The sequence below is a fragment of the Cyprinodon tularosa genome, unplaced genomic scaffold (genome assembly GCF_016077235.1).
Source record: "Cyprinodon tularosa strain WSP-4 unplaced genomic scaffold, ASM1607723v1 ctg482, whole genome shotgun sequence".
Lineage (NCBI taxonomy): Eukaryota > Metazoa > Chordata > Actinopteri > Cyprinodontiformes > Cyprinodontidae > Cyprinodon > Cyprinodon tularosa.
Window position 1 is genome coordinate 264,214 of NW_024039210.1, and position 27,207 is coordinate 291,420.

General features: G+C 38.8%; 1 protein-coding gene across 2 annotated transcripts; it reads right to left on the reverse strand.

Moving 5' to 3' along the window:
• Positions 1 to 1,534: 1,534 nt before the first annotated feature.
• Positions 1,535 to 26,255, reverse strand: khnyn (KH and NYN domain containing). 2 transcript variants are annotated; one of them, XM_038302118.1, is made up of 9 exons: positions 25,844 to 26,255; positions 23,832 to 24,099; positions 17,057 to 17,191; positions 13,267 to 15,140; positions 9,975 to 10,105; positions 8,584 to 8,680; positions 5,813 to 5,920; positions 4,609 to 4,710; positions 1,535 to 3,234 (listed from the first exon to the last, which is right to left on the reverse strand). In XM_038302118.1, exons 2-9 carry the CDS (start codon positions 24,060 to 24,062, stop codon positions 2,856 to 2,858), a joined length of 3,057 nt encoding a protein of 1,018 aa, XP_038158046.1. In that variant the 5' UTR covers positions 24,063 to 24,099; positions 25,844 to 26,255; the 3' UTR covers positions 1,535 to 2,855. The 2 variants fall into 2 exon arrangements, with proteins under 2 accessions (XP_038158046.1, XP_038158047.1); XM_038302119.1 differs by having other exon boundaries at positions 25,766 to 26,255.
• Positions 26,256 to 27,207: the final 952 nt, after the last annotated feature.

The window sequence follows — 27,207 nt, forward strand, 5'->3', positions numbered from 1 at the left end:
AAGTGAAGATCCCTGTATAGTCCTAGAATGGGGAAATTAGTCCTCTGTGTTTAGGGAGCATCATGTAGCACAGCTGGTAGCATTCTGGGATTAAATATCTTGCTTAGAGATCTAGATGCCTCTGCAGGACATAAATGTCCTCCAATCTAACCACTAGACCAGGGGTCACTAACCTTTTTAAGGCTGAGGGCTACTTCATGGCTAGCGAGTCATGGGAAGGGCTACCAATACTGACCTATGAACTGGAGGGATCAGTGTTCACCTACAGTAAATCTCATCCATAAAAACTCATTTTTATTCTTATTTTATTATTTTATTCATTTCTAATTTTCTTTTTAATATTGTAATTTTGAAACCACTGAAATATGATGAAATAGTTAAAATGATGAAATAATACATAAATGATTAAAAAGAAGAGCAACAGAATAAAATTTTTTGTAACTTAACCCAATGAGTGAGTTCTACTGTTTTCAGAAGACGAAGAGGGCACCCCATGTGGTCCTTGAGGGCCCCTTGGTACCCACGGGCACCGCGTTGGTGACCCCTGCACTAGACCAACACGTGACTTAAAATCGACCCTTGCTTCATTGAGGAAAAAACGTTTTTCTATGAACCCCACTGTAAAAATAGAAGTAATCCCGCTAAGTATATTTTCAAGGCAATACAAGCTAAGGCAGAGCAAAAACCAGGTCTTCTTTTTTTTTTTTTTTTATTCTGCTAACAGATTTACTACTTGCTTAAATCAATTCAGCCTGGAGAGACTCACAAACACAAAGTTGTGATAAGAAAAGTATTAAATTTATTAATACAGGTAACACAATCATACTCTTCAAAAAATTTCGAAGGAAAACCAGCTGATTGCGAGGGTTGATTCTCTGTAATCCCTTGCACTGAGCATGCATGTAGCGACAGTGGAGAGGAAAACCCCCTTTTAACAGGAAGAAACCTCCAGCAGGACCAGGATCATTGTGAGTGGCCATCTGCCGAGGCCGACTGGGGTTCAAGGAGACAAGAAGCAGATGTAGACTTAAACAAAATAAGTTCACTGGCGCTTGGGTCCCGGCAGAAGACCTCAATGCAATGGATCAACATGCGCTCGGATGAGTGGCCTAGAAAAGGATCAGTGTTTCACTGGGGCCCAGACACTGGTGGTGGAATAAGCCAGAGGGTACTTTAGTCTGAGAATGAGGGAGGAGATGGGGTGGAGGTTGGTGAGATTGCTTCCGTGCAGGAGAGAGAGACTGGGCCAGGAGCGAAAAGAAAGGAATCTTGCAGGATGATTGGCTTTGGAGAAGGTGCAGCCCCTGAGTTGATTGGCTGGAGCTGAATGAGGGACATTTGCAGGTGGTTCATATGAAGATGATAAGAGTCTTCCAGATTGAATTTACGCTTAAGCTTCGTTTAATTTAAATACAGAAACAAACCTTATTTCTATCTGCTGCTACAAACTCAAGAACAAAACTTTACGTCAGAACCGCAGCAATATTTACAGTGTTTTCACCACAAACAGGAAGTCAAAAGGAAAAAAGAAACACACATTTAAGAACTTTATTAAACTTTAAAATGTACAGATATAAACAGTGCAAGTAAAATTATCCTGATATCTGTGAAAAAAATAGTGAGACCCTAACATATTAAAATAAAATTCTTGATTTTATGGTTTGGTCATAGTTTCATCATATAGAAAAACTTATCAAGATTGGAAAACCCTCCAAATATTTAAAAATATAGAACCAAATGTACAGAATGCATATTGGTTTGGATAAGTGTTTCACAAAACATCAATTAACACCTACATCCACATCATAGAAACATAGATAGAAAGTTAATTACTGTTTTTCATAAAAATAGAATCTAAATATTCAAAAACCCTCCAATTGTTTAAATCTGAGTAAGCCAAGCAAATAAACCTCACCTTGTCACAAATTATTTAATCAAAGGTCCACTGAATATTAGATGTTTCCTGCATTAGCATGCTAACTCTGGGTTCTACAGTAGCATGCTAACAGTTAGCAGTTTCACTCCTCTGAACAAAAGCGGTTTATAAAACCAAAGTGTTGGAAACATACAAGGCAAACGTTTGATCTCTTTGCTTAGTAATGACACTCTGGAAACAAAAAAAATAAATAATTCAACATCTTCAAACGAAACAAAAGATAAGCTGCTAATATGGCTCAGTGTGTGTGGTTAAGCTAATTAGCTATTTAATGTTAGCCTGAACAATTTCACAAAGCTACTGATTTAAGAGACTCAGAAAAGAGTCATCGTCTGGTTAAATAACTAATCATAGAAAAATCTCTTGTCTGAACCATTAAAAACATTTTACTCCCTTTCTTAAAGTTACTGTTCAGATCCAATCCAGCGGGGAAAACTAAAAATCTAGATTTGCAATTCTCCGCCACTTGCTGGGATTAGCAATAGTAACCCTTATATAAATGCAATATAATCAGTTTTTTATAACTACTCTGCTTCATGGAGGATTTATCTTTGACATTAAATGAGGTCCATAGCCACATCTAATTACTAGACTATAGACGAATCATTGCAGAAGTCACAGTAGTTGCAGTCTTTAGGGGCTGATAGTTGTAGGGTAATTTCTGAGAGGATATTTTTTCCATTTTAAGGTGCAAAGCAAATGTTTAAGATTAAAAGCAGAAGTTCAAATAAATAGTAAGACACAAACGTAATGTTCCCAGCAAAAATAAGACCACAGAGATGGGATGCTCTCAATGTTAAGGCTTTGAGGGAGCCCTCAGATTAAGTATGAATAATCTGTAATAATGTGTCGTGATTGATTTGGGAAAATTGAAGGAATTCAGCATAAAAAGCATTTGATAAAAACTCTCAAATGGAGACTAGTTCTTCTGCTCCTCTAAGATGAGGTCAGAGAGCACGTTGATGTCTCTCTCTGCCGCATGGCACTGCAGCACCAATGTCACCATGTTGTCATGTCCCGGGAAGACGCACAACAGCTGCTCCCTCAGCTGAGCCGTCTCTGCTGGGTTCCTGTCCGGGTTGACCGGCTGTCTGTGAGCGGCCGCCCCGGGCTGCCTGTGTTGGGGATCCGCCTCCCATCTTTTCCCTCTGCCTCGGCCGCCGATGCTCGGCGCATCCAGGGCGCTTCCTGGTTTCCGGTCGCGAAAGTTTAAGGGTTCGGTTTGGGAACGTGGTGGTTTAGAGGAAGGAAAGGTGCTGGCCACACCGGCGAAAGAGTGATTTCCCGGATCAGGTGTCCTGAAGGGAAACAACAAAACATAAATAACCATATAGCCTGATTAGTATGTTCAGTAATTTACAGATCTAACACATTTGCTTTGTCATTTTTTCTCAAAATAAGTGCATTTGTTCTTGGATTAAGGAGATAAAAGAGACATTTTGCCGCTTTACACTTAAAATAAGAAAATATTTCAAGTGCATATTATCTAAGTATCTTATTTTAAGAGTGAACATACTTTTTCCATTGGCAAACTATCTCATTTACCTACTCAAATTAAGGGTAAATACACTTAATTTAAGACATTTTTACTTATTTCTAGATTGTTTTCCTGTGTGATAATAGGATAATACTTCATTAAAAGAAAATAATTAACAGTTAGCATCTAGTGTCTGTGTGGCATTACAGTTTTTTTTCAATTAAAACAATGTGAAAATGTGGGGTTGTCTTATAATCGGGGTCTAACAGGTCGATAGAGGCTGACAGGCGTCTGGGGTCGATACACGAACACAACAGCAGAGGGCGCCAGTTTTATGTAAAGCCAGTGACCTCACTGTGGCTGGGGTAATTTTTTAAATCATAACAGAAGAGAAGTGACAAAGATCCTACAGATGGAGATCGGCTGCCCAAAACGGAGAGGATCAAAAGTCAGACAAGTTTGCAGACATTTTAGGCGGAGTTATGACGCCAGTTATAAACTAATAGTGGTCAATGCAGCGGAGGCATCAAAAAGCTGTCAGGCAGCAAAGAAATACAGAGTTACAGAGTGCAATGTCAGAAGATTCACGTTCAAAAAAAGACCAGCAAAAATGCGATCAGCAAAAGAAAATCTTATAAAAACAATAGTCGAGCTGCAGGGTGAGAGTAGCAGTGACAGCGATGTTAAAACATTTGATAAAAGTAGGGTGTTAAATGAACATCTGATTATGAAATTTCCTTTTTATCGTTGAACAGATGAGTCAGGTATAAAGATTGAGCAGTTTAAAGCAGGTTTGGATTTTTTGAAACAAAAATAAATTCTGAGCTTTTCAGCAGATCTGTAAATAAACAAAGAAACACCGGTCCTTCTAATCGGATCTGGCAGAGAACCAGCCAAGAGCCCCAATGGAGGACCTACAGAGAAACACAGCTTAGTTCACCTGTGAAAAAACGATGGTATCTGGAAGCAGGCTTATGTTGAGCATAAAAAAAGGTGTAAATAATTCTTTTATCATCCAACATCTGTTCGGGTGATAATACCATGTTGTCCGGACATAAAAAAATCTTTCCTTCCACTTAAAAATGAGGATATACTTGGTCTACAATGTAAATAAAACCCACATCAAAGACAAAAAAGAAGTCATAAGTTGTTTTTTTTATAATAAAATACATTTTCTCACTAAAATCTCTGTTACCTGTGTCCTAGACGTAAAAAATCATCGAGGTGAGGCCCTCCTCTGCCCAGGGGGTCGTCCGGGACCATGAAGAGATCCCCGACAAATGTGTACTGGAGAAGCCTGAAAGAGCAACAAGAAATTAGTTAGAGAACAGCTGCAGCTCATGGGCGGTTCTAGACAGGGGCCAACAGGGGCCAGTGCCCCTTTAGAACAGCTCCTGGCCCCTGTTATAGCTCCTGTACTGCAGACACAATGCACATTTTCATAAAATTCCTTGTATTTTCCCTTTTTTTTTTTTTTTAATCAGGCAAGTAAGACGATCTTCCAATAGAATAATATTATTTATGTTTAGAAAAAAAAAAAAAAAAAAAAAATCTTATTCCAAGAGGATAATTTCTCACTGAAGAGCAGAACCCTTTGGTAGGTCATCTTATTTGCTTGCTCAAACTATGGGCTAATACAGTTATTTTAAGAAAATCCTATTTTTTTAGAGTAGTTTTTACAGTGTACACTGCAAAAAAAAGATGTAGAAAATTCAGTGTATTTACCCTTGATTTGAGTGGGTAATTGAGATGATTTGCCAAAGGAATTTGTTTTTTTTATTCTTAAAATAAGAAAATTAGATAATACCCACTTGATATTAGACAATGCAATTGTTTTTTTCTTATTTTAATAGTAAATGTCATTTTCCATTGGCAAAGTGTCTCAATTACCTCCTCAATTCAAGAAAAAATGTACTTATTTGAAGAAAAGATAAATCATTAAGATTTAAATTTTTTGCTGTGTAAGTAAATGAATAAAACTAACATCGTATAACTAAATAAATTTCTTATGATGATCTACACTGATAGAAGGGACCGCAACTAGACATTACAGTCATCTTTAAGCTCCAGCCATTAAAGTAGGATAACAGTTTTTTTCTGCTACATCAGTGTGAAACCTTGGCTTTGTGGCTCACTTAATATTTAATTTGCCACATTTGTTTTTTTGTTTTTATTTATCTGCCCTATTAAACAAACAAAAAAAAAAAAAAGATGACACTGGCCCCACCCGGGCCCCCCTGGTATTTTTCATCTAGAAACACCACTGCTGCTGCTCCAGATATTTTATCTTTTAGCAATTAACCAACATTAGATTAGGGATTCTTTCAGAGTTCTTAAAGGTAAAAATCCAAATCTAAACAGAGAAAGGCCTCCACTGCATCCCTGAGGCGATCTTTTACCTCTTTTTGATGATGTCTCTCCATACAGGCGTCTCATCGCAGAGGTCTCTCAGGTTGTCATTGGTGACTATCACTCCGTCGTTTCTTTGTGCTAGCTGCAGGATTAATCTGTGCGGAAAAAAGGTAAACAAAAATCCGGTTTTAAACCATCTACCATTAAAAGACCAAAAGATTCCTTCATGGATCAGACCTAACAATCAGAACAGTAAAGCTTCATGGTAGTTGCGAACGTACCCAGACGCTCCAGTGTTTTCGCACAGATTTCATACAACAGATAAAAACAAAGTGGAGAATAATCATAAAGCAAAAAAAAGGAAATTTTAATTCCTTCTTTAACGATAAAAGCCTGAGTCAACATTTAGTAGAGCCAGCTGCAGGACTTCTTTGGTATACCTCTCTGAGCTTTACACTCATACAGGCCAACATTTCTTGCACAATCGTTCTTTGCTGAACAGTTTAAAGGGGAGCAGTAATATAAACATTAATAAATAATAATAATTGAACTTCATTGATCTCACATTTACCTCTGCATGTAACCAATTCCCCTTGAGGAGCAGTGGGCTGCCATCGTTTACACATTTCTCAATCCAACTGCATACAAAGGCTTTCAGATTGAACGACGGCTTCCTGTTGGCTCATTCTATTTAATTTATGTGTTTTTGCTTATTAGAAAACGTTGGCGTTTTGTATATTTACCTTAACAAGACCACAAGGTAATAGAGCCAAACTCCTCCCAGTGGCAGCATGAAAAGGGAGAGAAAAGTCTGAAGCCATGTGATAACAAGAGGGATTGGACCCCAGTAGCACTCTGTTAGGATAATTATTACTGGTATTTATCTTTTAATATTTAATAATATCTGTCTGTTGAGTGTCAGCTAATTAGGACAGTTCCTCTGTCCGGCTATACAGTTATCATCTTCATTCTGCACATGGCAAAGGTTTGGGAATGGAATGAGAGCGGCGTTCCTGATCTAAGAACAAAGTGTAATATTTTGATAAGGCTGGAGTCATGGCTGTCTCCTCGTTTACAGACGTGTAGGATGTAATAATGTGATGATGTGGCAGACTGGAGTTGTATAAAATGTTCCTCTAACTGTGAATCGTGGCCACTTAACGAGATGTGAGCCCAGTTGGTAAGCAGCTGCCTTCTGTAACCCTAAGCATCTTCTCTGAACGGCGTAAGATCATTATTTCTGCTAAAATCTGTTGCCATATGTCCTGGTTATTTAATACATTATGAAGTGTTATTTAAAGGGTTTGTCCTGAATGATCTCTTTGCAGGAAAAGAACTGGAGAGAGAAACCTTCAAAGTGTAAACACAGAGAATTCCTTTACAGCTCATAATATAATAAACAAATATGAATGTGTTAGGAAGGAAGATAGTGCTAAAGCCTCGGATGCTGGCAGGTGAACAGCTTGCTGATTAAACACTACCAGCAGATGTTTATGTCTGCTGATTGGGTTCAGTGGAAAATTATTTTTTAGGTCCAAAAGGGACTAATATTTGGCGCACAATGCTTCATTTTAACATTAACTCAGGAGTTTCTGTGTTTTTGGTTTAGGGATAGTACATGAAGGAGCTTCTTTAAGCTTGTTTTTTTTTTTTTTTGATAGCCTTTGATGCTGAACATCAATTTTCATGTCTTAGGAAACTATTCTAAACTGGATTCTAAACTGTTCTAAACTTTGACTAGGCCATTCTATTAATACATTTGCTTAGGGGGAAAACTAAACAAATTAGCAGCAAATTAGCCCTGTTTGTATGTTTTAGAAAACCTTTCCTTCACCCCATTCTCAAATCTTGAAAATTATTATTTTTTTTCATCTTTAGGGTGTGGCATTCACTGGGACGTACAATATTAGTTAACTGGCAACCGTAACATTAAATATCTGCTTTAGTTTAACATTAGTGGCTAATCTAAAATCAGCCATCTAATTGCTGCGGAAACCGCGGCAGACCAAACCAGATGAAAGTGCGCATTCAGCTCGGCAAAGAACTAATGCTCTTCCTCAACACTGAAGTCCTCAGACATTTTTCTTTCGTTGTTTCTTTCTTTGCACAGGTAAACAGCACATTTCTTCTTCTACGCTTGCATTATCGGCAGAGCAGACGCTGAATGCGCACTTTCGTCTGGTTTGGTTTGCCGCGGTTTCCGTAGACTCGTGAACGCGCTTTTAGGAAATCCTATACACTACTCTTTATGCTTTAAAAACATTCTAAATGACTGCGTTTCGAGTAAATTCTGGATGCTACCCACTCAGGACACTTGGAATACATTGGACGAGCAGTATGGAGGAATATTGACACGTTTTTTTGTGGACTTTTATGGACCTTTCTGCCTCAGGCGCCATAGACCTCCATTATTTGAATGTCAGCAGACAGCAAGAAGCCTCCCAGATCTCCAGATGCATTTGAGATATCAAAAAAGTACTCCAGAGTGTTGTTCAGCATGGGGGTGAGTAGAAAATGAAGGCTAATCATGTTTTGGGTGTACTATTCCTTTAAGCCCCTCCTTGGTAAACAGATGAGCGGCTAAAAAAATGTATGTCAACAGATTTGATCCCTATTGCTCCTCCAAAGGGGCTTTCTCTCTGATTAATGACTTTTGTTAAACACAAATCGACTCTACCTACTATTCAGATGACTTATGATCATTTTTGCCTTACTTTGTGTTAGCCAATCACATCCAACCGCAACAGAGATTATAGTTTTTGATAGTAGTTTGATAAAATGCAGAAAAGCAGTTAACTTGATGTTTTTTTTTTTCTACCTGTCATCATATGAGCTGATCCTCTTGCCTTGGACCTCCCTGGAGGGGGTGTAGGAGAGAAGGCCCAGGTTCTGCAGGTCTGTCATATAGTGTTGCTCTGAAAAAAACACAAGCAAACAGCACAATGTTCACAATAATGTGCAGCAAACGACCAAACGCCTTGCAGAAACATAAACAATGCAAGTAAAATGACATGATGCTGCAAGTACCAAAACCAACAGAAGGTGTAAAACATTGAAACTGAAAACTGGCTCCATCAACAGAAAAACAGGAGTGGGGTGGACCAATAGGGGGAGGCAATCACCAAGTCTGGTGATCCCGGCCTCACAATTAAGACATGATGCAAAGATGTTTTTGGTAAGACTACTAGAAGGATGTACGTAAATATTGGCTGTAGACTTTCGTTAAATATAGAACATCATCATAATTATGTAGGAAACATTAGCATGTTGACCTTTACTGAGAGTCTGGTTCCAACTGTCTGGGAGAAAGACTAAATAATGGCCTAGAAGTGTTTAGTTGCTTTTTTTTTGGCACTTGCAAAATTTTAATTGAGCTCTGATTTTGTCACTTTTCTTTTGCAGTATTTATTGCATTTGTTTGTTTTTTTAGTGTGTTTTGGAGTTCGCACCATCATGATCTTTTGTAGAGTGCTTTAATACAGCTATAGTTGAAAATAAAAGTGCTGAACACGGTTAAAACAATGAAAAACGCACAATAAAATAATAAAATATAGCATATATGTATATATACTTACAACTAAGTCATGCTAGTGTTAAAGGCCAACAACTAAAAGTGAGTCTTAAGCCGTATTTTAAAATTTGACATTGAAGGAGTCTCTCTGATGCGCAGCGGGAGGTTACTCCATAAACAAGGAGCAGTGATAGAGAAAGCTCTCGTCCCTCTTGAACTTCGGTACCTGAGGAGCATTCTATGTTTTGGGACTGCAGCCTGATTTTATCGTAGAGTTATTGTTTGGAACTAGTTTTTTTGTTCCTGTGTGTTTTGGAGTTTGCATCATTCATGTGTTTGCAGCAGATTAAGCTCTTAATGTTACGTTCATTAGTTTGCCATCAACCAGCGGAGCAACCAGCGGATGCTCCTTCTGTTATATGATTAATGTAATCTCAATTGCTCATTTATGTCTCTGTAGAACAGGGTTCTAATGATTTGAAATAAATAACTATGACATTAGAACAGACAAGAAGTCCACTAAAATAACAATAATAATAATATTAAAGCATTATGTAGCTTATTGAAGTCTTAATATCAATAGCATCTTTTTGATTAATATTTATCTTTTTCCGTTGTAAAAAAAACTCACTAAGAAGTTGGTTACTAAAAAAGGAAGGGAAATCTATTATATTTTAAAGACAAATGTCAATGGTAACCTTTGATCCTGGGGTCACTCTTCTGTCTCCACTGAGGCACCAGAGCACTAATGTGACGATGACCTCTGTCCCAAAAGTGCTGAACAGCAAGAGCTATTCCTCTGCAGGAGAAGAAATGACCCAAGCCGTGACTGAGGAATACCCAGAGAGAGAGAGACAGAGAGACACAGTTAATAAACAAATAAGGAATGATATAATACCAAAATAACATTTCAGTCGTCATCATTTACCTTTATCTTTTTAGATTACCTGCTGCCACACATCTGAGGTTTAGAATACAAATTTATTTCTATAGATTTCATTTACATAGGCCTCACAAAACAAAAAAGGTCCAATAGTTGACATTTTTTAAGCTGGGATTTGTTTTTTTTTTTCCACTAAGCTAACACTCCATTAGCCAGTAATGTATTTAATTCCTTATACTCAAACGTATATGTATGAGAACATGGTTGTTAGTCATAAACTGGTAGTTGTTAGTAAGCATTCACCAGGTAAAGCTATTAGGATATACCAATGCTTTAGATACCTACAAACATTCCTTTTACCTAACGTCTATGTTTCTTTGATTGTATTGCTTTAGAATGAAGTCAACAATTTCCTTCCCACTAAAAAAAAGAAAAATTGGTCTATTTGAAAATATCAAAGGACTGGTTGCGCTGTTTTATTGCAGCAAGACATTTCTTGCTTTTAATTTATATGTTCTCCCAGTAAGTCAATGGGTTCTCTGTAGATTTTGAGACGTCCTCCTAGAGATAAAAGGTTGAGTGTTTGGTTAATTTTCTCTCCAGACCCCTTTTGTCATGGTCTTGGCTCTGATAGTTGGCATTATCATTTACTGTTGTCACCTGTCTAATTGGCCCGGCGGCTCATTAAGTTCATTTGTCCACCTGGATCCTGCTAACTGTTTGCCTACCATCGCTCCAGGTTATTCGAGCTGTTTGGTAAGAGTAACTATAGCATTGTTAATATTGCTCTGAGTTATTCATTCTGACCTGTTTCTGCATTTTGTGATTTCCGAGTTTTGCTTTGCCCTTGTCTGCTCCGTTAAGGGCTGGTTATCCTCCCGCAGCAGTGTGTCGCAGTGAGCTTGTTGCAGGTATGACGCAGATATTTTTGATTTATGCCCAATTTTCAAGTGTGGGCTGAGCTATACTATTCCACGCCACGACGCAAGAGGGACAACCACGAACTAACTGTGGGTCTGGATATGGCAGAGGAAGTGGAAAAACGCAAGGGGCAAGTTTGTGCGACAACGGAGTGGAAAAAGGGTCCCAGGGTTCTCGCACACCTCACTCTTCTAGCTGGTCCATCTTCATAAGTTGTTTTACGCAATGGCGGTTATACAAACAAAACAAGCCAGTAAGGTACCAAACAGGAAATACGCATAGTGTAGAGTGGAGGTAGATTTGACCAATCAGAGGCCTCCTGTCTGTGGCACTGTCTGAGGGTCATCTACAGTTTCGGAGAGGTGCACCGGAGTGTCTGCGGAAGGTGCAGGGGCATATCTGTGTTAACACAAGCAGAGGACCTGTTTTCTGAGTACAAATCAGCCTTTAGTCGAAATTATTCTGGACTGATTCCTGGATTCTGCCGATTAACCGAAGTTGGAATGTGCTTCTGACCTCGGCTTGGATTCTCCTCCGGTACCTCCTAGGCTCTCTGATCTTCTGGTCTGTAAACCTGGCTCTACTTTGATTTCGGCTCTGGATATTCCCTCACGGACATTGTTGCTCCTCACTGGTGGCTTGCGCTCATCACTCTGAACTCTGGGGAAGGCACCCGCGCCAAGTGGTGGACAAATCTCCCGTTCGGATTCATCTCCTTCCTCTGGGATCGGACTGAACTAAGAACCAGGTTAAATACTTTTGCTCATAGTCATGTTCCGCCATTTATTCTAAGTCACTAACCTGAGTTTCTATCATTACAGAGGATCCGGTTTATCTGCACCACCTTTATAGTCTAAATAAAGGCTTGTTTGAAATTTTCCAGAACTGTCTGCTTTGAATATTGGGTCCAAGGTTCTGAGCTCTTGACACTTTTACGTTTAACTGTTTGTTTGTATTTTGATTAAGAATTAAAATACAATAAATAAATAAATACAATAAACAATAAGAACAACATTTTAAGGTTGTTTGCTGTGCACCGTATTAAGCAAGCTTGATAAAAAACATACAAAATTAAAATTAAGTGTTCCTTCCATGGCTATGCTTTGCACACGTAACAATGACACTAGCCAAACCAGTTAAGAAACAAAAATAATTCTCAGCAGCTGCACCTGTTACAAAAAAAGTCTGATACTGAAAAGTGCACAGAATTATTCAATCACACAGTGTTCTGAAAGTGCATTTTCCTCTATTCTGCACTTTAGATTAATGACTGTTTAGGCGCCACTGGTACTCGATACTTTTGAAAATGAGTATTGTATCCGGATACAACATTTCAGTATCGATACTTTTTTGAGTATCGATACTTTTGACAACCCTAGTGTGGTTGTACATCTCTTTGTGGCCCATTTATGGGTCAAAAACATGTCCAGGATTTACACTTCCTTTGCAAGGATAAGCAGGTATAGAAAATGGATTGATAGATAGAAATATAAACAGCTGTGAGAAAGTCTTTGGAAATTAAAAGTATTTAGAAAGTGTGAAACAGCAGCGTGCAAAGAACATGCAGAGTAATCTACCGTACAGGTGAAATCTGGCTTTGTGTTCACTATCGGATATATTGAAAAATGTTTCGCAAAAAATTATTGCTAATTTAAGCGGGTTTTCATTGTGTCTGCCTACATCTGAATTCATATAACAACCAACACAGTTGTCCTGGGAAGTTTACATACCGATCCATTTAAGACCGAAAAATATATATAAACAAACACTTGCATTAAGGGTCAGATTAGCATTGGCATTTAAAGCAAAACATCCTCACATTGCAAAGAAAACAAAAACAGAATTTTCATTTCTTCCATCTACTGAATGCTAGCCACTATACACTGCAAAAAAATTCAATTTTTCTTATAATAGGTGCATTTTTTCTTGAATTGAGACACTTTGCAGATGGAACAAGGCAATTAACATTTAGAATAAGAAATAAAAACTACAGTCTCTTATTTCAAGTGTATATTATCCAATTATCTGATTTGAAAGGTAAAAATGCTCATTCCATTAGCAGATCATCTTATTTTCCTACTCAAATTAAGGATAAATAGACTTATTTTAACATTTTTCAATGTGTGACTTTTTTTAAGTTTGCCTCTAAAAAACAAACAAAAAAAGCTGCTTTCAAGACTTCTCACCTCATTGCTACGTTGCTCCCGTCGATAATAATTGCCCTCAGGTTCGGGTCTCCAGGCTTGTCTGTAAGTTTTAGCAGAAAGGGGGTCTGAAGACCCTCCAGGAAGCGCTGCTCTCCCGTCACCACCACCGAAGGGGAGGGCATGAACGGCTGTCTATCTCTTGCTCTGGTGGAGGGTCGATCGTTCCCCAAAAAGATGTTGGGCAGAGCTTGCTGCTCTTGTTTTGATGAATTTGCAGAGTGGCGTTTTGAGTTGGTTGCATTGATGTGAGGTTGGTGCTTTTGTTTGGACGTAGCTGGATTGAGCCGGTAGTTGTTTTGGCCTTGTTGCTTGTTATGATAAAAAGGAGAGGTGAGTGGAGGATCTAGGGATGAGGAATACGTAGGCATGGGGGGCCCTTTGACTTCCTGCAGGACGTCTTGGTGAGGTCTTAATTTGTTTAAAGGCTGTTGATAATTGGACTGTGAGGTGTATTGATTGGTAGGCAGCTGTTGTGGTTTATCACCCCAGGTACACAGGTCCACTTCTGCTAACAGTGCAGAATGTGTTGGCACTTTAATTTGTCCTTCATCAGAATTTCTTATCTCTTTATGGCTGAATAGGTCAAATCCCCCCTTTGCTTCAGTTACCGCTGGTCCGAAATTTGGTCCTTCTCTCTCCATCAACGCATCATGAATTTCAGCAGTTTTTTCCTTGTAGCCTTCCGTCTCACCACTCCCTTTTTTCTGCAGCTCCAGAAGCAGCTGGTGAGTGGACCCCTCAGCCAACATGCTGTAGACTTTGGTCACATTCTCCTCAGTGTACCCACAGGTAGCCGCCGCTTTCTTCATCACCCCCAGCACGAAGTCTTCCTGTTGTTCTGTCTCATTTTCCTCTACACTGGCCTCTCCCTGAGAGTGTTTTGGAGTGTTTCTTGTAACCTCCTCTTCCTCTCCTACCAGAACTCCTCTTACTTCACCATTGCTATGCTTTATTTTACTCCCTCCTGGTTCCACATCCTCCTCCTCTTTGTGCTCCGTCTCACAGGGCTGTTCTTCTCCCAAAGCGACACCATCTTGTTTTTTTGTGCCTGAACCACTACAAATGTTCTGCTCTCGGTCACTGAGATCCTGCTCCTGTTGAACCAAGTCTAGAATCTGCGAAGCCTCTTTAGGTCCTGTTTTTTTAAGGACACGTTTCACAACGTCCTCTGTGTACCCCATGGCTGTGAAGAATTTTAAAAGAAGCCAGAACTCCTTGTTTCCCATCGACAACTGCCGCTCTGGCTCTTCGCTGTCCCCTTGTTGTTTGTCCATGTTGACGCCCGTTGCTTGTTTCTCAAGTTGTTCCTCTTCTCCCACTTCCTGGGGAGAGTGTAAGAGTCTTTCCTCAGACCCCTCTGCTTTTCCTCTGTTGCCTACAGGAGAAAAAATGTCTTGGACAGAGGAGTTCTTGGCCACAGAGTCATCGTTTACCAGCTTTCCTTCAGCCAACCAATCAGTGCTGCTGAAAGGATGGAGGTATGTTTGATTATGCCCGCTGGATTTCCCCCATTCATCTCTAGAGTCCCCCTGTAATTTTACACCTATATTCTCATGCACCAGTGCTAAGTTTGCACTTGATCCAAGGCCTGATTCTTTCACCAAATCCAGAAGGATTTCCTTCACTGCTCCTGGTAGTACAAGAAGATCCAGGATATGCCTATCCTCCCATTTCTCCACCAATGCTTTGAAGGCCCTCCGTGAATCCAGGGACTCACCCAGGCCTCTATCCCCCACCTCAGTGCGTCTGGTCTGCGTGCCTTCATACCTCGCCACCAGGTCTGCAATCAGGGAGTAGGCTTGCACCACCGGCTCATCTAAACCTGATATGAGCAGTGATCCAATTGAGCCCACCTATTTGGTCAGAGAAAATATTACATTAGAGTCAGTCATCTGACAGAAAATCCTAGTGACTTAAAGATGAGGTAGACCCACAGACCTCTAAAACCACAATTATAAATTAACTTAATTTCTTTTGAAAATGAATTCTAGAGTTCAGATGTAAAGAGATGTGTTTTTGCTTGTTGCCACAAAGATAATTTCATGTCAATCAACAAGTGATGGCTGAAGAAGAATCTATAGGAGGCATTTTCCTCAAGTCTGAGCTTAAAAGGCAGGACTTTTTTCTCATGCTATAAATGTTTACATGCCCAAAATCTAATTGAAACGTGTTTGAACTCAAAACTAATTGGATTTTACTGTTTATATAGGCATAAAGTTATGGGAACATAAAGACCAGTCCTACTAAAAATGTGGCCTGTAAACGTGCCAGTTTGAACATTCTGTGTGTCATTCTGGCGTAGGGTCTAACCATTCATCCAGATCAGCTTGCCTTATTCAACATAACTTGATCCTGACGGGCGTTTATATACACACTGATTCACATATATTTTTTTGTTTATTCTGACTTACGTCCATGTAAACGCAGCTATTGTTGCATATAAGCTTTTTGGTTCAATAAACACTGTAAGACTATGACGCTTTAGCGGCTATCTCTGTAGCAGTTTGATTACCACATAGAGACGCTGCAGTTTATTTTATAGTGTATAAAGCTACTACCATTAAACTTCCTGAATTACAGTATATACTATGCACTTGTGCACTGAATGGTTGTTTGTTCTGTTTGTTCTGCTGGTGTACCCCGCCTCTCACCCATTGTCAGCTGGAGATAGGCACCAGCACCCCTCGCGACCCCAGTAGGGATAAGCGTGATTGAAAATGGATGGATGGCATGATTACTGCTTTGAGTGGGTTGCTTGTTCGGCTAATGGCAAATGGCTTTATACCAGAGAACGATTTCAATAAATCATTTAATCACTAATTATCTGATTAATTGCTTGAGCCATAAAACACGCCAAAGAATGAAAGAGTTTGGAAGAAGGTTGAAGCTACATTTTAGATTAAATGCTTTTCTTTTCTGTACATATTGCTGGTATGACTAAACCTAACAGCAACTTTATAGAGGTAGCAACATGAATGAAATGTTCTTTTCTTGCAACAAGTTTCTGTTGGTAAAAGTACCTTTAAATTGTAGCGAAACATAGATGGTGAATCTGAAATTATTCATAATTTTCTGAGTTAAAGGAATTTAAATCATTGGGAAAGCAGTTCATTAGTACTTTTAGAGAAAAGAGGGTTTATTTCTGTTAATTTCAAACCTTGCAAAACCTGCAAAACCAACTAGAAAGGAATTTTTCTAAGGGTAAATTCCAAGCCCCGCAGCTCATAATGAAAAAGAAAGCCGTAAAAAAGTAAATTTCTGGTACGTTGCAGTTTTACTTTTTAACCAAGCTGTTAATAGACGAGAAATTCCCAGTCACACGGCACCTTAATGCGTCTTGTTTTTAGCTGATGATGTAACACTGAAGTTAAGCAATCGTGTAGTTTAAAAAAAAAAAAAAATGTAATTCTTAGATATTTTATTATTGCTTAATATTAGCAGTGCAACATAAACAAAAACGTAAAACTTGTCATTTGTTAATTTGTTAGGGATTATTCCCAATGACTCAGTCTTCTAAATGCTGTCCCTTTAAGAGGCATTTGCTTTTCTGTTTTTACAACCTGATGATTAATAATCAAACTAAGAACAGTTTCACTCTTTTACATATTCAAACTGTATGACAACTATGGAAAGAAACGTCCTGACACAAACGATTTCTAAATACTTGGTCTTCATTTCACCCACAGATGTTAAACTGACATTTCATTAAAAAAAAAATTACCAGAAACATTTTTTGGATGCGATCAGTATCTGAAAGTTTGGTTCTTACCACAATGAGTGCTGACGTGTTTTTTATCAGGCTGTCCATGAACAGCCCTTTGGCTCCACAGAAGATGCAGTGAAGGGGTCCTGGATACGGGACTTCCTGCTGATTCTCCTGATTCACCACTCCCTTTATAAATAACTGGAAAATAACAAAAAAAAAATGTCCCCTCCATGCTGTGTTGTTCAACTGACAATAACTACAAGCCTAGGACTGCAATTAATACTAAATGTCTTTTGAAGTTTTCAATATAGTCTATATTGTGTCAAATTCCATATATTCATATTTCTTACCATATAAAAAAGAAAGCAGTTTGGTTATTCTTTTGTTATTCTGTATCAGAGAATACAACAGTTAAGACTTATTTTGTAACCGTTTAATGACAACCAGCATCTCATGGATAGATATGGGCAAGTTTCACTTCTTGCAGGGTAAAAAAATCATCTTTTTTAAAGACCAAAAATGATCATGTGATGATAATACTGCCATAATAATACAATATAATAGTTATTACAGCTATAATAATTTTATCATGACATAAATTTTTTAGGATTTTGATTTTTTCAATGTAATACAAAATCAAAAATTAATAAACATAAAATCTAATGGAAGTTTAGTAGTAAATGCTGAATATTTTATGCAAGCTAATGTTACCTGGTTGGTAAACCTGCTATAAGTGGACAAATTACTCCCTTTGTAAACTTCTTGGAGTCTGGCTTTTCTTTCACTAGTTTTTAAAATTTCGTTGAAAGGCCTTCAAACCACGGGAAGAACATGATGGAAAACTTTAGTGATCATGAAACTGTAGCTTTTAATATCATCTGCTACTGATAAACATCTCACCCTTTTAAAATTACTAAGAGGCATTCAAGAGAGACTTCATTATCAGAAATACATAAAACATAAAGAAAATCCGACAAAACAGACAAGAGATAAAGACTGATCACAGCAGATCGCAATAATCACCTACGATCACATAAAAAGGAAATAATTTAGCTTTTAGTTGCATTCAGCAAACTAAAGGTGTGTAAAATCTGCCTTCTGCTGAAAGATAATGTTTGACAGAATTTAAAAAACAATCTACACTTAAAACGGTGACCATCATAGAGACTGATGAGGAACTACAGCTGATCTGACAAAGAAAATGGGGAAAACACAGAGTCACCAGGAAGGTGAGTGCACCGAGATGCAGGTGAAAACAATACAGCCTCTTCAAAGGCAGGAAATGGAACTAAAGCCTCTTTCCCACTGAAATTAGCAGGTTAACGTGGGTTTGGCTCGACCCGCTAACAACTGGCATTTACCTCCCTTCCCATTGGCAAAATAAGTCTGATCTGACCCCCGCTGGAAAGCTGTGTGGCCTCTCTGCCTGCTCTGCTATGTGTCTGACGCCATCACGCTGGGTTAGCGTTGATGATGTCATCAGTGTGACAGAAGTCAGGAAAGTAAACAATGGAGAGCAACATAAAAGGGAGCCAGGACATAGTCAGCGTGCTTTACTGTTTTTTTTTTTTGTTTTTTTTGTCCCTCTGAATCTTTCTCATCAGTGCTGCACCATGTTTATCGAAGGTAAGCAGAGTTGTTATGACTTTTCTTATCAGATGGGAGTGGGGTGATGTATTGACGTCCGTACATTGCACTCGATGGTATCAGGTAATTTAGCTGGTTGACCCAGGTCTGATGCTCCCACAGCAGTTCGAGCTGAGCTGTTTGAAGGCGATTTTAACCCTTGTCACTTGCTAAGTTGTTTGACCTGGGTCGACACGGGTCAGTCACTGTTCTGGGTTTAAACCTTGTTGTTCCGCCAGTAGGAAAGGAGTATTACTGTCGCTTTGAGAGGATGTTGCGTTTACATGGAAAGGGTATGGTATATAGGTAAACACAAAATAAAAAATGGGACTGAATCACAATCCCCTTAATGATTGTTGCTGTTAATGGCACTCATGGAGGACCCGATAAAGGTGGCAGCAATACTTGGACGGGGTAAATGTGACCATGAGAAGATTCACAGCTATTGCCAGTTCATTTTCGGGAGCCCCTGAGTCTCGGTCACGACAAAAGGAATGGTGCGACATGCTGGCCACCAAGGTGTTCAAGGACAACATTTTGTGAAACGTGCTTGGGATGGTTAATCTCACATAGAAATGGAGTAACCTTCAACAGGATTTATCCATAAAATAGAAATCCAACATTTCTATTTAATAATTCAGCCCATAAAGCCTATAATAGAAGTTACACCTAACTCCAATAACCCCACTCTCATAACACCTCATTCGTTGATCTGATTGGTCACAGTACTGTCTTATGGTATACAGAGATTTGAAAGACAACCGCATCACCCACCAGTCCTGCAAATGGTCGCCCCTTCAGACCCAACATCTTAATGTGGGTCTGTGCTTGGCCAGGCTGCTGGCTAGCTGGCATAGTATGCATCACACCTATCGCTCGTTGACCATGGGAGACAGCGTCCTATAAAACTGATCCCTTTAGAAACTTCCTCTAGCATCATTTCCTATCCGTACAACCTCATTCTACTCTTATCTAAAGCAGACGGGACAGGTTAAAACAACAACAACAAAAACAAAACAACAGCTTATGATGGTAGGTGGTATAAGGGGATGGAGAGTAATGGGCGAAGCTGGTTATTGTGTATCTGTACCATTTTATTTTGGTCATTTTGTGCCAAACATGTCTGTCTGATTCCTTATTTATTCATAATGCTTTCTATGGTGATTAAATTGAGGGAATTCATTTTGTTTAACAACTATAGCTAACTCTGACACACTGCAGCAAAAAGGTCCTGGGTGTGATTCTTACCCTGGGGTCTTGCATGTATTTGTGTCTTTTTGACGTGATTGCATGGGTTATTTAAAGGTAAACTAGCTTCCTCCAGATTAAAAGAAATTATTTTTAGTTCAATTGGTTAACTGTGCAAGGTGTAACTAGGCTTTTGGGCATAAACTGTTGGAGATAGGCACCAGCCTCCTGTGACTGTGACTGACAAGTGGTAGAAGATGGATGGATGGAATAATCAAGAAAAACGATGGGATAGTACAAAATGAGTCAGCTTTTTTTCCAGATTAAAATGAGGAACTATAAACAGTAATAAACTGGTAAACAAAGGTGGATTAAATGGTAAACAAATGAGAGTGGGTGGTGTCCATGCTTTAAGGCTGGTTTAAGCTCAGAAACCAGGTTGCATGTCTCCAAAATTGTAGGTGACCACAGACAGTTTCGCAAACAGGAGGCCTCTGATTGGTTAAATCTACATCCGCTCTACACTATGCGTATTTCCCGTTTGGTACCTTACTGGCTTGTTTTGTTTGTATGACCGCCATTGTGGAAAACGACTCAAAGTTGGACCAGCTAGAAGAGCGAGGTGGGCGAGAACACTGGGACCCTTTTTCCACATGGATCCCTGCTCTTTTTCGCTCTCATGTCCCTCCGTTGTCGCACAAACTTCCCCCTTACATTGTTTCCACTTTCTCACTGCTTCGGCCGTATCTAGACCCACAGCTAGTTCGTGACGTTCGTTTAATATTGAAGCGCAGACCATGCTTCAATACTGAGTATAAATCAAAAATATCTGCATCAAGCTCCCTGCGACACACTGCTGTGGGAGGATAACCAGCCCTTTAGACTGAATATACAGTATGACAGCTAAGAAGAGCAGAGTAATACTCTCCCAAAGAGAGATGAAGCAACACATGCCTGGAACCACCAGTTAGACACTAAATGTGCTGCTGTTAGGTTATTGAACCACAACAAACTTTGCTGCACTATAAATGGATACAAACTTCAAAAGTGTAATTGCTTTCATTAGTCATGGGACATCTCCTCTGAACAGGTTTGAGTGTGACACTTCTGGGTGTGACACGTTTTGCATTTTTATAAGTAAGCCAGTCATCATCTGGGAAGAACTACACTTCAATGAAGTTAGTCACTGATAAACAATGGGTAAAAACACTAAACAACACATGGATGATGTTGCGATTTTTCATGAGCTGAACCCATAGATCTAAGACATTCTTTGGAGACAAAAGGTCAGTTTCTTTCCAATATTCTTCTAAAATCTGTTGATGAGTGCCAAATCAAGATGGAGAGTAGACATTGGGATTAATGCACAGGTGTGCCTTGCTGGCTACAGTAATAGGCCACTTTATACAGGCTTTTATTGGACCGCACATTGTCACAGATGTCCCACCTTTTCGGAGAGGATGCAGTCGTATCGCTGACGGAGGGAATGTCCTGCAGAGATGCTGCTCGTATACTGAATATTATTTCTCTACCAAAGGTCGTTCAGGGATTTTACCATCCAGTGTCCCTCCACCATTATAGTCTGAAACCAACCAGCTGGGCAGCTGATGCAACACTTGTTTTGCATAACCAAAAACTTTCCACACAAATTGTCAAGAGACCATCATGTTCATGCTTGTTGTCGTCATCATGCAGTTCATCATCTGCACCAACTAGATGGAGAAAGTGCAAACACTGGGTGGCACCTAGTCCTTTTCAGAGGTTTACTTTTCATTCTTCTGATGTCTAGCAATGGGATAATTATGTTATGGGCAAACATATGTATGAAAGCCATAATTCATTTTCCCTTTCCGATTAATAAAGTATTTCTGAACTGATTTAATTGAAATCAATCTAAATATCCTTTCTAATAACACCTCAAAGGATACTTAGCATCTAATGACCTCAAAACAGTACAAGTGTTGAAACATCCTCTTAATTAACATATATCCACATTGAAAAACATTATATTTTTTGTCTCTCCTATACTGTTTACATTTTGATCACCGCTGCACTTTAAGGGAAATTTTCATTTTACTGCTAAACTGCTCATTCAGTGTCAGGAAAGCTGTATGTATTGAAATTCTATTATAAACTCTGTATACAAAATGACAATTAAATTTGTCTAAGTCTTTTATTGTTCAATCAATCAATAAGCAACAACAACAAATAATAATAATCCTTATTTATCTTACCTGCAGATCACAGGCTAATTGATTGGGCTGGAATATCCATTTCTTATACACTTCTAGCTTTTTTACCCCACTAGAACATTTATTTGTATTGCTCTGACAATTTATAAACACGTAAATCCATTTTAAGCAAACGTCTGCCTAAACCACTGAAGAAAATAGAAAAAAAAGGAGTCCCCCCCATGTCCCCATCTCTTTGCTGTGCTAATATTCAGATCAGGCTAATTAGGTTACCGTCGTTTATACCAATACACAGCTTCCCATCTTAAAGCAGGCTTAATTATATGAGATTATATATTATATAGATTATATTATATGATTGCTAATGCGTCTCAGAGGTATTATTTTCAATAATAAAAAAAATAAGAAAAAAAGAAAAACACACACTAGCGCCAACATTAAGTTGTTGTTTCACCACCTCCTGCCAGAACATGCAGATGAGCTTTAAAACCCAGACTGGTTTCTAAATGACTCATCGAAATTGTGGGCCTACCTCTGCTTTCTGACACTGTAGGTGGTGCTCAGCAGAATCTGTTGTTTCTTTACTGATTTGACTTTGCTTTGTTACAGTACTGCTGCATTAGTGGCGATGGTTCTATTGCTACCGCTTATCCGTGACCGACCTCACATCAGCCGTCTTCAGCTTGCTGACCTTTGGATGGATTTAACCCCTTATGCCCGGTACTGGGCCAAACTGACGCCTCCTCATGTTTATGTATTTATAGAAAAGGCCAAAACACTGTCACATGGTGTTTCATCCACACACCTTTCAAATAGGGCTTTAAAATTTCTAAAATATTTTCACACCTGACATGTGTGACTCTGTGGGAGTAATGCAACAGCAGGTATTCATTTTTAGCCCCACCCCCTAATGGCAACCTAGAGGCTCAGACCTTTCCATGGAGGGGTTGGATGTAATTGTGCGACCATTTCAGGTGATGTAACCAGCATGTGTTACATAAGCTTGATTTGTTATTCATATTTTTTATTCAGTTTGGTGAAATTATTGGTAAATTTCAATGAAACAACAGCTAAATCTTAGGAGTAAAGGCTTTTTTCTTATGCAGAAGGTCTCCAAAAATGTAAATCAGCACATTTGTCTGACAAAAATCTCTTTTAGGAGCGGAAAAATGCAAAGTCTGAGGGTTCATCCAGAGTTTCAAATGGGGTGTTTTGTGGTGTTTATTTTGGAAACAAATTTGGCGAGGCTAAATATTTTCCTTTTTTGTTTGTTTAATCAACTATAAATCAGACATGGTGACATTTACAATAGTGGTTCCACCTGAAAAATATTCCTCAATGCCTTTCTGTCATACAAATACAAACAATTGCATTTCCAATTTATATTTTGGGAGCTGCACTTGCTTTTATTCAAATATGTAATTTCAAGCGAAATGTGCTCCTAAGACCCTCTGGGCTTAAGTATTTAGAGCAGGAATGTCAAAATGAAGACCTTAAGGGACAGTATTCCCTGGTCCTGCACTTCTGCTTCACATGGCTGAATTACCTTCTCAGTATGGCGTCAAGTTTTGCAAAGTCCTGCTAACGACCTGATTATTTGCCTCAGGGGTGTTAAAGCTGAGACACTTACAAAAGGTGCAGGACAGCGGCCCTCAGTGACCAGAGTGTGACACCTCTTATTTACAGGATGTAAGGAGTCAATATGGCTGCTTAGATGCAACTTCACTGACAGTCAATAAAAGGTTCAAATAAAAGTAAACATACAAGGAGGATCTCTGTTTTGGGGAAAACCGGCTCATTAAACGTAACACAAAGCAGGAAAAGCGTCTTACTTTGGCAGCCTTCACGTCGCTGCTCTGGCCTTGTAGCTTCAGCCATATCTGACCGTTGTTCCCGTTGGGTAAATCGTCCGCTCCTATTCCAAATGTCACCCTGAATATTCGTTCCACTGTGGCGTGCATGGAAGTCAGAGATCCTCGGAGCATCCCAGCGCAAGCGAACTCATCTTCGACTTCTTGCTCTCCGCTCCCTCCTTCAGCCCCTCTGCTCCTTTTCGCGTCCATCTTGCAGTCTTAAATCAGTAGCTAAGGTTCAAACATACTGTGAAAAGAAAAAAAACAACAGCCAAGATGCTTAAGATCATGGAAGGCGATTGGTAATTTTATTATGATAATAAAGAAGGACAAATATGAGGAGAAAACAACTAATTTCCCTACTGAAATTAAGGGTAAATACACTTAATTTAAGACATTTTTCCAATTTATTTGGTTGTAGCTGTTTTTTTCTTTTCTTAAAATGATACACCTGTGGTAGAAATGCTTTTTACTCTACAAATGTCATAAGTACAGAAGAGGATTAGGGCCAATGAAAAAAATAAAAAGCTACATTTTATTTCAATATAATATGAGAAAAAAGTCAGAATTCTGACTTTAATCTCAGAATCCAGACTTTAATCTCAGAATTCTGACTGAATTAGCAGCTAACAGACATGTTAGCATCAAGCCTTGTCTGTTTTAGAGACCTATCCAGCTTTCTTGTTTTAATCACCTTCTGCTCCTCCATTAATCAAATGGCATCTCTGGCGACCTCTGGGGCATGTAAAAAGTCGCCTAATTCCATCGTTTTCCCCCAATGTGTTCCTGGCCCTCCCAAACAACTCACATCTTTGTCAGTGAAGCAGAGTTCTCCCACATCTCTTCCTTCATGGTGCACATCTACATTAAGATCCACAATTCTGAGATTAAAGTCTGAATTCTGAGATTGAGGTCAGAATTCTTAGATTAAAGTCAGAATTCCAAGAAAAAAAGTCAGAATTCTGAGTTTAAAGACTGAATTCTGAGTTTAAAGACTGAATTCTGAGTTTAAAGACTGAATTCTGAGTTTAAAGACTGAATTCTGAGAAAAAAAGTCAGAATTCTGAGATTAAAGTCTGAATTCTGAGTTTAAAGACTGAATTCTGAGATTGAAGTCAGAATTCCAAGAAAAAAAGTCAGAATTCTGAGATTAAAGACTGAATTCTGAGTTTAAAGACTGAATTCTGAGTTTAAAGACTGAATTCTGAGAAAAAAGTCAGAATTCTGAGATTAAAGTCTGAATTCTGAGTTTAAAGACTGAATTCTGAGATTAAAGTCAGAATTCTGAGAAAAAAGTCAGAATTCTGAGATTAAAGTCTGAATTCTGAGTTTAAAGACTGAATTCTGAGATTAAAGTCAGAATTCTGAGAAAAAAAAGTCATAATTATGAGAAAAAAAGTCAGAATTTTGAGATTAAAGTCTGAATTCTGAGTTTAAAGACTGAATTCTGAGATTAAAGTCAGAATTCTGAGAAAAAAGGTCAGAATTATGAGTTTAAAGACTGAATTCTGAGATTAAAGTCAGAATTCTGAGAAAAAACTCAGAATTCTGAGATTAAAGTCAGAATTCTGAATTTTTTCTCATATTATGCTGAAATAAAATGTAAAAATCAGTTAACTTGTTTTTTTATTTTTTCAGTGGCCCTAATCCTCTTCGTACATAACACATTTTGTGGGTCAAAAGTTTACAAGTTTGGGAACTTCTGCCTTAAAGACCCATAAATCATGTGATCTAATTACTCCATGATCAAATGTGCTTTATTAAAACAAGAAACAAAGTGGATGATCCGCTTTAAAAAACAATAAAAAGTCTAGACCAAATTAAAAACAGTCCAAGTTTGTGTTTATAGAGCTGACCCCATTAGATGCTTCTAATCCACAGCAGTACAGAACCAACACAGCAGCTCTACTTACAGCAACATCCAACATTTATGAAGAAACGTAAAGTGAAAGCAGCCTCTGGATGAGGGCCTGTGGGGGGAAAGGTTTTACCTCACATCTGGGAGAAAACAAACCAGGAAACAGAGGCTGTCCTCGTGCTGGAAAGGCATCAGAAAGTTCCAACATGGATCCAAACCATGAATATTTCATTAGATCTCTCTTCATTAAAGGTGGATCAGTCTCTGCGCGGTGGATTCTGACTGAAAGCGGATCTTCCGCAGTCTAAAAAAACAAACAAACAAGCTGGGAGTCCAAAGTTCTGCTGCTGGGAGGGAAGGAGGAGGAGGAGGGCACGCGCTGCCAGGGGCCCACGGTGACGTCACAGCGGCGGTCCCCAACAGAGCTGAGGGCCTGACCCCGAGCATCACACTAGCGACGAAAAAAACCCGAAGGCAAAACTGAAAGTGAAGCAGGAGCTGGAAGCTGAGCTGAAGCTGAGGACAGAGGGGCTGCACAGACAGAGGAGTGCGCATGCGCAACAAGTCAAAACAAACCGCTCCTTCACTTTACTTCAAAGCGCTCTCTTTATTCAAACACCAGCTAATAAACTTCACCGCTTGTTTTTTTTTTTTTTTATTTATTTATTTTTTTTAGATATACAATATTTGGGTTTAAAAACATATTTTATGGTTTAAAGTTTGTTTTGAGCCGCGTCAGACTCAGAAACAACGCGAGGGGAATTTCCAGTGACGTCGGACATGACTTTTTTTAACCCTCTGCTGCGCAATGTTTGAGCGTTTTCCACCAACCTCGGTCGGAACAACAGATAAAAAAAAAAATCTTACTAAAAAGCCTTTAAAAGGAAAACGGATTTTTTTGTTCTGTACTAAACAGGAAGCAAAGTATTTCCTCACTATGATAAAAAAGCTCACTATGATAGGGCATTTTCCTATAAACTCCATCAATTCCTTTAGTTTCCATTTGTCTTTTCAATTCATTTCAAATAAGATTATGATTGATTGGTCAAAAAGGGTCAAAGATGTTAAATCGGCTAAAAAATGAAACAAAAAAGGCAAGTATGAGACATTAAAGTCTAAAGTGTAGACCTTAAGATATGAATAAGTGAAATATTATGCCTAATTTATCTGAGTACAAGGGCTGCTAGTAATTATCATGTTAGAAAAATGTATATGTTATCATTTTATTTGAATTTACAGGTATCTATCCCAAGAATGTTAAGTGTTATTCTAAATGAACATTATTTGAACAATGAACAAATATTTCTTTCAGGGACTGGTATTATCCAGCTATGCAGCCATAAGTGACTGATAACTTCAGACCCCTCCTGATAACATCTGACCCCTCCTGATAACGTCTGACCCCTCCTGGTAACATCAGACCACTCCTGGTAACATCAGACCCCTCCTGGTAACATCATACCCCTCCTGGTAACATCAGACCCCTCCTGGTAACAT

Excerpts from the sequence above, each read along its gene's own strand:
- khnyn (XM_038302118.1), bottom strand. The coding sequence starts at position 24,062 with ATGGACGCGAAAAGGAGCAGAGGGGCTGAAGGAGGGAGCGGAGAGCAA. Across the intron at positions 15,141-17,056 it reads ACACGTCAGCACTCATTGTG|GTGGGCTCAATTGGATCACT; the intron begins GTAAGAACCAAA and ends CTGACCAAATAG. Across the intron at positions 10,106-13,266 it reads GGGAGCAACGTAGCAATGAG|TCACGGCTTGGGTCATTTCT; the intron begins GTGAGAAGTCTT and ends GGTATTCCTCAG.